The sequence below is a fragment of the Terrapene carolina genome, unplaced genomic scaffold (genome assembly GCF_002925995.2).
Source record: "Terrapene carolina triunguis isolate 2854851 unplaced genomic scaffold, T_m_triunguis-2.0 Scaffold32777, whole genome shotgun sequence".
Lineage (NCBI taxonomy): Eukaryota > Metazoa > Chordata > Testudines > Emydidae > Terrapene > Terrapene triunguis.
Window position 1 is genome coordinate 1 of NW_020697128.1, and position 9336 is coordinate 9336.

At 47.0% G+C, this 9336-nt stretch overlaps 1 protein-coding gene across 1 annotated transcript; it reads left to right on the forward strand.

Moving 5' to 3' along the window:
- Positions 1-4439: 4439 nt before the first annotated feature.
- On the forward strand, positions 4440-5248 carry LOC112122571 (GTPase IMAP family member 2-like; the record flags this gene model as incomplete). Its single annotated transcript, XM_024221340.2, has 1 exon — positions 4440-5248. A coding segment is annotated over one exon (809 nt), but the record flags the coding sequence as incomplete, so codon positions are not given.
- Positions 5249-9336: the final 4088 nt, after the last annotated feature.

Below are 9336 nucleotides of genomic sequence, written 5' to 3' on the forward strand. Positions count from 1 at the left end.
TGTATTATCCCACCAAGTTTCAGTGATGCCAACAATGTCATAGTTGTGTTTATTTATTAGCACTTCCAGTTCTTCCTGCTTATTACCCATACTTCTCGCATTTGTATATAGGCATCTAAGATACTGGTTTGATCTTGGTCTTTGGTACATTACAGAGCCCTTTAGTACCTGGTATTTTCTCTGCGTGAAGGTACTTGTACTCTAGTCACCTCTCAATCTTCTGTTGGTAAGTTCAACACAGTGAGCTTCATACGTTTTCCACTGGAAGTGAAAGGGATCTGCTGTAGACCACCAGACCAGCAGGAGAAGGTGGACGAGGCTTTCTTTGGACAACTAACAGAAGTTTCCAGATCACAGACCCTGGTTCTAATGGGGGACTTGAATCACCCTGACATCTGCTGGGAAAACAGTACAGCGGTGCACAGACAATCCATGAAGTTTTTGGAGAGTGTTGGGGACAACTTCCTGGTGCAAGTGCTGGAGGAATCAACTAGGGGCCATTCTCCTCTTGACCTGCTGCTCACAAATAGGGAAGAATTGGTAGGGGAAGTAGAATTGGGTGGCAACCTGGGCAGCAGTGACCATAAGATGGTCAAGTTGGTGATCCTGACAAAAGGAAGAAAAGAGAGCAGCAGAATACGGATCCTGGATTTCAACAAAGCATACTTTGACTCCCTCAGGGAACTGATGGGCACGATCCCTTAGGAGACTAATAGGAGGGGGAAAGGAGTCCAGGAGAGCTGGCTGTATTTTAAAGAAGCCTTATTGGGGGCGCAGGAACAAACCCTCCTGATGTACAGAAACAATAGCAAATATGGGAGGCGACCAGCTTGGCTTAACAGTGAAATCTTCAGTGACCTTAAACACAAAAAGGAAGCTTACAAGAAGTGGAAACTTGGATAGATGACTAGGGAGGAGTATAAAAATATTGCTCAAGCATGCAGGGGTGTAATCAGGAAGGCCAAAGCACAATTGGAGTTACAGCTAGCAAGGGATGTGAAGGGTAACAAGAAGGGTTTCTACAGATACGTTAGCAACAAGAAGAAGGTCAGGGAAAATGTGGGACCCTTACCGAATGCGGGAGGCAACCTAGTGACAGAGGATGTGGAAATAGCTGAAGTACTCAATGCTTTTTTTGCCTCGGTCTTCACAGACAAGGTCAGCTCCCAGACTGCTGCACTGGCAGCACATTATGGGGTGGAGGTGAGGAGCCCTCAGTGGTGAAAGAACAGGTTAAGGGCTATTTCGAAAAACTGGACATGCACAAGTCCATGGGGCCGGATCTAATGCGTCTGAAGGTGCTCAGGGAGTTAGCTGATGGGATTGCAGAGCCATTGGCCATTATATTTGAAAACTTGTGGTGATTGGGGGAGGTCCTGGACGATTGGAAAAAGGCAAATATAGCGCCCATCTTTTAAAAGGGGATGAAGGAGAACCCAGGGAACTACAGACCAGTCAGTCTCACCTCAATCCCCAGCAAAATCATGGAGCAGGTCCGCAAGGAATCCATTTTGAAGCACTTGGAGGAGAGGAATGTGATCAGGAACAATCAACGTGGATTCAAAAAGGGCAAGTCATGCCTGGCCATCCCGACTGCGTTCTATGGTGAGATAATTGGCTCTGTGGATATGGGGAAAGCGGTGGATGTGATATATCTTGACTTTAGCAAAGCTTTTGATACGGTCTCCCATAGTATTCTTGCCAGCAAGTTAAAAAAGTATGGATTCAATAAATGGACTACAAGGTGGATAGAAAGCTGGCTAGATTGTGGGGCTCAACAGGTAGTGATCAACAGCTTGATGTCAAGTTGGCAGCCGGTATCAAGTGGAGTGCCCCAGGGGCTGGTTTTCTTCAACATCTTAATTTATGATCTGGATGAGGGGATGGATTGTACCTTCATCAAGTTCACAGTGACACTAAGCTGGGAGGAGAGGTAGATACACTGGAGGGTAGGGATAGGGTCCAGAGTGACCTAGACAAATCAGAGGATTGGGCCAAAATAAATCTGATGAGGTTCAACAAGGACAAGTGCAGAGTCTTGCACTTAGGAAGGAAGAATCCCATGCACCGCTACAGGCTGGGGACTGACTGGCTAAGCAGCAGTTTTGCAGAAAAGGACCTGGGGATTACAGTGGATGAGAAGCTGGAGATGAGTCAACAGTGTGCCCTTGTTGCCAAGAAGGCTAACGGCATATTGAGCTGCGTTAGTAGGAACATTGCCAGTAGATCGATGGAAGTGATTATTCTCCTCTATTCGCCACTGGTGAGGCCACATCTGGAGTATTTGGTCCAGTTTTGGGGACCCCCCCCCCAACTACAGAAAGCATGGTGACAACTAGAGAGAGTCCAGCGGAGGGCAACGAAAATGATTAGGGGGCTGGGGCACATGGCTTACGAGGAGAGGCTGAGGGAACTGGGCTTGTTTAGTCTGCAGAAGAGAAGAGTGACGGGGGATTTGATAGCAGCCTTCAACTACCTGAAGGGGGGGTTCCAAAGAGGATGGAGCTCGGCTGTTCTCAGTGGTGGCAGATGACAGAACAAGGAGCAATGGTCTCAAGTTGCAGTGGGGGAGGTCTAGGTTGAATATTAGGAAACTTTATTTCACTAAGAGGGTGGTGAAGCACTGGAATGCTAGGGAGGCGGTGGAATCTCCATCCTTAGAGGTTTTTAAGTCATTAACATCTGCCATTTTCTCCACTCCTTGTATCATTTTGGTAGTGCTTTGTACCCTCTACCATTTTTCAACTTTAAAAAAAAAAAAAAAAGGTGACACCAGAACTGGATACACTATTCCAGTATCAGTTTGAGAAATGCTGTAAGCACAGGTAAAATCACCTCCCTATGCCTGTTCCCTATTCCTGTTTATACATCCAAGGATCACATTAGCCCATTTTTTGCTACAGCGTCGGACTGGGAGTTCGTGTTCAGTTGGTTGCCCACTATGACCCCATAATCGTTTTCAGAGTCACTGCTTTCCTAGATTGTTCCTAGAGTCCTTGTTCCTAGATTCTTGGTTGTATTATAATGCATTTTGTCTGAATAGGCCCAGGTTTCCTAGTGCAACAGATTGCTGTGTAGGGCTCATCATTTTTTATGACTCCACCAATCTTTGTGTCATCCACACATTTTATCTAAATGGTTTTATATTTACTGCTAGATACTGAATATAAGTATCAAATGATGTTGGGCCTACACCCAGTTCTCACAAAAACTCCTCAGAAACACTCCCATCTGATGATGATTCACCATTAAAAACTCCTTTTTGAGATCTGTCAGTTAACCAGATTTTAATCCATTTAACATGTGCTGCAATGTTGTATAATTCTAGTATTTTAATGAGAATGCCATGCAATACCAAGTCCAATGCCTTACAGAAGCCTAAGGATAATACATCATACAGTTTCTTTTATCAACTAAACTTGTAATCTCATCAAAAATGCATCCAGTTCTAGTGTTCACATTAAAAAACGGATGTTATAAAGTGGCTGAGGGTGCAGCAAAGAGCTACAACAGGGATTTGAGGGCTGGAGAAATGCCTTACAGTGAGAGATTTAAAGACTCAATCTGTTTAGTTTATCGAAATTAGTATCAAGAAGTGACTTGCTTACAGGGTATAAATACATTCATTTGGAGAAATTACTGTGTATCACTTTAATCTAGCAGAACACGAACCAATTGTTGAAAGTTAAAGCCAGATAAATTCAGTTCAGAAATCAGGCACACCTTCGACAGTGAGTGTAATTAACCATTGGAACAAGCTCCCAGTGGAAGTGGGGAATTCCTCGTTTCTCAATAACTTCAGATCGAGACTGGTGCCTTTCTGGAACATGCTTTAGGTAAACACACGTTACTGGGCTCAATACAAAGGTAACTGGCTGAAATTCTCTGCCTTGCATTATACAGGAGTTCACACTAGATTACCCTAGATTACCTCTTCTAGCCATGTACACCTGTGACCCCACACAACTATTAATGGAAATAGTGATACACTATGTAAGTGCTAAATCCCCTTTGATTCCTTTTGTGAGTCCTCAGAAATCTCAGTCAATGCAGGTCAATGCTAACACACCACATCCTCCGTTGTTTCTGCTCTCGTATTCCGAAGATGCTGTCATATTTTTGTGTCACAGTTCTGTGATGATGTCAAATGCCAACTGGCTGCTCAGCTCTGACACCATAGTGGTGAGAGCAGCACCTTTCACATGTGACTTAAAATCCATTTGTATCAAAGCACTGGGATGCTCCAGTGACCTGGACCTGAATTCTGATTTGAATCCAAACACAGGGAGGTTTAAAATCCAGACCCAAATCTTGCAACTCCGGCAGCCTGTAGTTTTAATGAGTTTATATAGATATATTTTTTTAATTAAGAGAAATCTTAAACTTACTTTATTATACATGCAATAACATAGTAAATCTGTCCAAATTCTTCCCAACAGGTGCACAAGAAAGCAGCCACATCAAATTAAAATTAATCCTTGTTGGTAAAGAAGGAGCTGGGAAAAGTGCAACGGGAAACACCATCCTTGGCAACAAAGTGTTTGAGTCCAAACTGGGGGCAAAGCCAGTAACGGAGACTTGCAGGAGAGGGAGCATGATCTGGAATGGGAAGGAGGTTGTGGTTATCGATACGCCTGATGTATTTTCTCCAGAGGCCAGTGACACAGAAACCTATCGAGAGATCAGTCGCTGTATCGCGCTCTCTGCCCCAGGCCCCCACGCTCTGGTGCTGGTGACTCAGCTGGGCCGTTACACTGAAGAAGACAAGGAAGCAGTGAAGCGAGTGTGGGAGATTTTTGGAGTTGAAGCCATGAGACACATGATTGTCCTGTTCACCCGGAAAGAAGATTTAGGGGGTGACTCACTGAGGCACTATGTGAGAAAGTCAGATAACAAAAATCTTAAGAAGCTGATTAAAAGGTGTGAGAACCGATACTGCGCTTTCAACAACAAAGCAACTGGAGCAGAGAGGGAGGAGCAGGTTAATGAGCTGATGGAAATAACTGAGAGAATGTTGGAGGAGAATGGAGGCAGATGCTACACCAATGAGCTGTATTCTGAGGTGGAGCGTATGGTGGATGGAGGAACAGAAGAAAAGTACATGAAGATTGAAGAAAAACTGAGAAAGTACATGGCAAAACAAAAGACACCCAAGAAAGAGGCTAGGACTACTAGACTTCAAAACATGTTGAAGAGACCTGGTTGTAAGAATAATGACCGAGGCCCAGCAGCTCCCACCTCTCACTGATCTATGGAGGAAGGGGCCTGTACCATTGGGGCAGCCTCCAGGACAACGTGTAAAAGGCTTATCCCACTGGAAGCAACTGTAGCCATCATCAGCCAACAGCAGGGAGCCAGGGGCCAGAATCTTCCCAACCTGCCATGTTATAACGAACCTTTTGGATTTCCCATTTTGGACTCTAAATCCTACTTCAATCACTGTGCATAAACAACCCACCCCACTGCCAATAATGCCACCTGCCCTGCAATATCACTGCACCCCACCATTGCCTCTATCCTTCTTCCCTACCTCTTTCCCTTGTTTTCCTCCCGAATTTGTTCCCATATGCCCATCCTCTCCCTTTTACCTCTGCTACACCCTCACATGCCCTCTGCCCCCCAGAAAGTTATTTGTTGTATGTAGTGTGATAGACCCAGGCCAGTTGGGTATAGCAGAATAGCAGAAGGCAGATATACTGGCCACTGGATTAACAGTTTTCTGTTCCCTGACTGACCAGAGCAGGGGCTGCTCCAGGCTAATGAGAACACCTGACTCCAATTAACCTGCAAAGAGTCAGGTGAGGCCATTAAGCTAATGTGACCACCTGACTCTAATTAAGGCCCCGCTGATATATAAAAAGGGCTCACTCCAGTCAGGCAGGGGAGAGCCAGGGAGCGGAAGTGTGGCTGAAGGGCTGGTTAATGAAGACACCCTCAAGTTATTGATAAGGGAGCCCTAAGGTAAGTGAGAAGCAGGAGAGCTGTGGGGAAGTGGTCCAGGGAAATGTAGCAACTCTGGCAGTGAAAGGTTGGCTGCCAACAGCTGCTACCATTAGGGTCCCTGGGCCGGAACCCAGAGTAGAGAGCGGGCCTGGGTTCCCCCCAACCCACCACTACAGGAACTCCTCCTGGGAGGGGAAGTCAGGCCCCTGTCAGGACAGGAGGCTAAACTGTTCTAAAACAAGCCCTAGGGACAACAGAGACTGTGGGAGTTCTCTCACCAACTTCCTTGCTGGCTTATGATGAAAAGGGCTCAGTAGACTGTAACCCTGGCCCTAGAGAGAGAAGGGCTATGTGGAGGGTCACAGAGAGCCACTGAGGCTAGCGCATACCGCCTAAAAGCGCAGGACCCCCGGGGACAAGGTCACAGCTCTGACCTCAAGATTGTGGTCTGTCTGTTCAGTGAAGGGTAAGTGACAGTACAGTGTGAGATGACATTGTGTGCATAAGGGTGAAAGGGTTTTAACATTTAGCAGCTGTGATGTTCTTTCTGTGGAGTACGTGAAGTGTGTGAGTGCCGGGCAGGTGTTTGTAGCTCCTGTTCAGTACAGGGCAAAAGCAGTATGCAAATATGTGTTATGGTCATATTGGGGCCTCACTCATATTGGGGAGAGTTAAGATTGCACGAGTGTGTATCCTGCATGGGCATGTAACTCTGTGTTTCCTGGATTTCATAAGCCTGAGTTATGCTAAACTCGGTGTTCTGGAAGGGCACATCAGACCACTGGTCAATTTTCACTGTACTAATGAAGGTTTTTGTCAGTGAATTTCCTGTTTTTTTTTTTTTTAACAGAAAGAGAAATATTGTTGGTAGGAGGCAGTGGTTATTTAGGCAGCTGTAATTATCATGTGAGTGTGCAGCTAAGATGCTATGGTGGCCAGGTAATAATGATAATAGCTAGCTCTTTTCATCAGATCTCAAAGAGGGAAGCATCATTAATCCCATTGTACAGAGCAGAAATCTGAACACAAGAACAGCCATTCTGGGTCAGACCAATAATCCATCTAGCCCAGTATCCTGTCTTCTGACAGTGGCCAGTGCCAGGTGCCCCAAAGGGAATGAACAGAACATGGAATCATCAAGTGCTCCATCCCCTGTCGCCCATTCCCAGCTTCGAAAAACAGAAGCTACCGACACCATCCCTGCCCATGCTGGCTAATAGCCATTGATGAACCTATCCTCCATGAACGTATGTAGTTCCTTTTTGAACGCTGTTATAGTCTTGGCCTTCACAACATCCTCTGGCAAGGAGTTCCACAGGTTGACTGTGTGTTGTGTGAAGAAATACTTCCTTTTGTTTGTATTAAACTTACTGCTTATTAATTTCATTTGGTGACCCCTAGTTCTTGTGTTATGAGAAGGAGTAAATAACACTTCTGGAAGAGTTTTAAGGGGCCTGGGGCTTCGCTATGGTAGCAGCAGCTGGGAGCCCCGGGCCCTTTAAATCACCTCTGGAGCGCCGCTGCCGCTACCCCAAAGCTCCAGCAGCAGGGCTCAGGTGGCAATTTAAAAGGCCCGGGGCTCCCCACAGCGGCCGGAGCCCCGGGCCCTTTAAATTGCTGCCCGAGCCTCACTGCCAGAGCCCCCGGGTTAATGGCAGTGGCCCAGGGCTCCGACGGTGATTTAAAGGCCAGGGGCTCCCGGCCGCCACTACTGCAGAGGAGCCCCTGACCTTTACATCGCCGACAGAGCCCTGGGGTCTCCCCGCTGCCGCCACTACCCTGGGGCTCCAGGCTCTGGCAGAGCTTTAAAGAGCCCGGGGCGCCGCTTCGGTAGTGGTGGCTGGGAGCCCCTAGCCCTTTAAATCACCGCCGGAGCCTCGCTGCCGCTACCCCAGGGCTCCAGCAGTGGGTTCGGGTGGCGATTTAAAGGGCCCGGGGTGGTAGCGGCAGTGGGATCCCTGGGCCCTTTAAATCGCCACCCGAGCCCCGCTGCCAGAGCCCCAGAGTAGAGCGGCAGCCGGGGGCTCTGGCAGCGATTTAAAGGGCCAGGGACTCCCGCCACTGCTGGGAGCCCCAGGCCCTTTAAATTGCCGCCTAGTGAAGCCGATCCGGTACGGCACACTGGCTCTTACCGGTATGCCATACCAGGGCATACCGGCTTACTTTCACCTCTGGCTGCTGGTGACAGCTGTTGTCTCCCCTCCTCCCATTAATTGAGGGCAAGCCAACAAGCTGTCCTGGGACACAGCTCCCTTGCTAAGCGGAGGGAGCGGGGGGAGGGAGACTACATATAGGTGTAATTCCTTCTCTTTGCCTCCTAACCAAGATGGTTTTCTAACTGCAGTAAACCTGGTCTGCAGTTATGGAGCTATGTTTTTCTGGGCATCTAGTACTTATTAAAAATCTCCCAAAGTTTGTTCAGACTTTTCATTTCAATACGTTTTGCTCATGACTTTCAGTTTTGGGGAATTGTTCCTTTGGAAAGCATCACGTATCTCCATTGCTGGTAGGGGTTGGGCTCTGTTTGAACATAACAGATACAATCAGCTGCTGATCACTTGCACCTAAGCCACCATGAATTTTCAGTTCAGCGAAATTCATCTTTATCCTTCAGAATGAGAATATTACAGAACTACCCTGTGAGGGCACTGCTTTTGGTAGAGAGAAGATTTAGTAACTCCAAAGACATTTTACTACTGGCAGCATCAGCCATCTAGCATGTCTCCAAAATTAAGTCCTCCCAAATAATTCAGTTTTTAGGTTTCAGTCATGTAAACACTTACTACCACATCTAGTGCTTGCTAGTAGATGTCGTCCTATTGACTTCAGCTGGACTCATGTTCAGCAGTAAACATTCTGTCTGGTAGTACGTGTTTGCAGGATTGGACCATTGTTTTGTAAAACATAGACCAGGATACTACACATTTCATTTGTAATATGTATTATGGGGGAGCTGGTAGCAACCCTAGCACCTTCCAGTATGAAGGAGTCTTGTGACCTTTTCTTTGAGAAGCTCTGACATTCAGGGCCGCCAAGAGGATTCAGGGGGCCTGGGGCAAAGCAATTTCGGGGGCCCCTTCCATAAAAAAAAGTTGCAATACTATAGAATACTATATTCTCATGGGGGCCCCTGCGGGGCCCGGGGCAAATTGCCCCACTTGCCCCCCCCTCTGGGTGGCCCTGCTGACATTTCCATTGGTTCACCACTCAGATATGCAAGGCACAGCATGCAGCAGTAACTGGAAATGTCCTACTTGCTCAGACAGAGCGTTATCATAAGACAACTCCACTTGTCCTTCAAGCTGCAAAAGGCTCACCCTCCATTCAGTCTGCCACTGCTCTGCTGGTACATTAACCCTTGCTTCTGTCTAGCTCACCTGCATATGGCTTTAT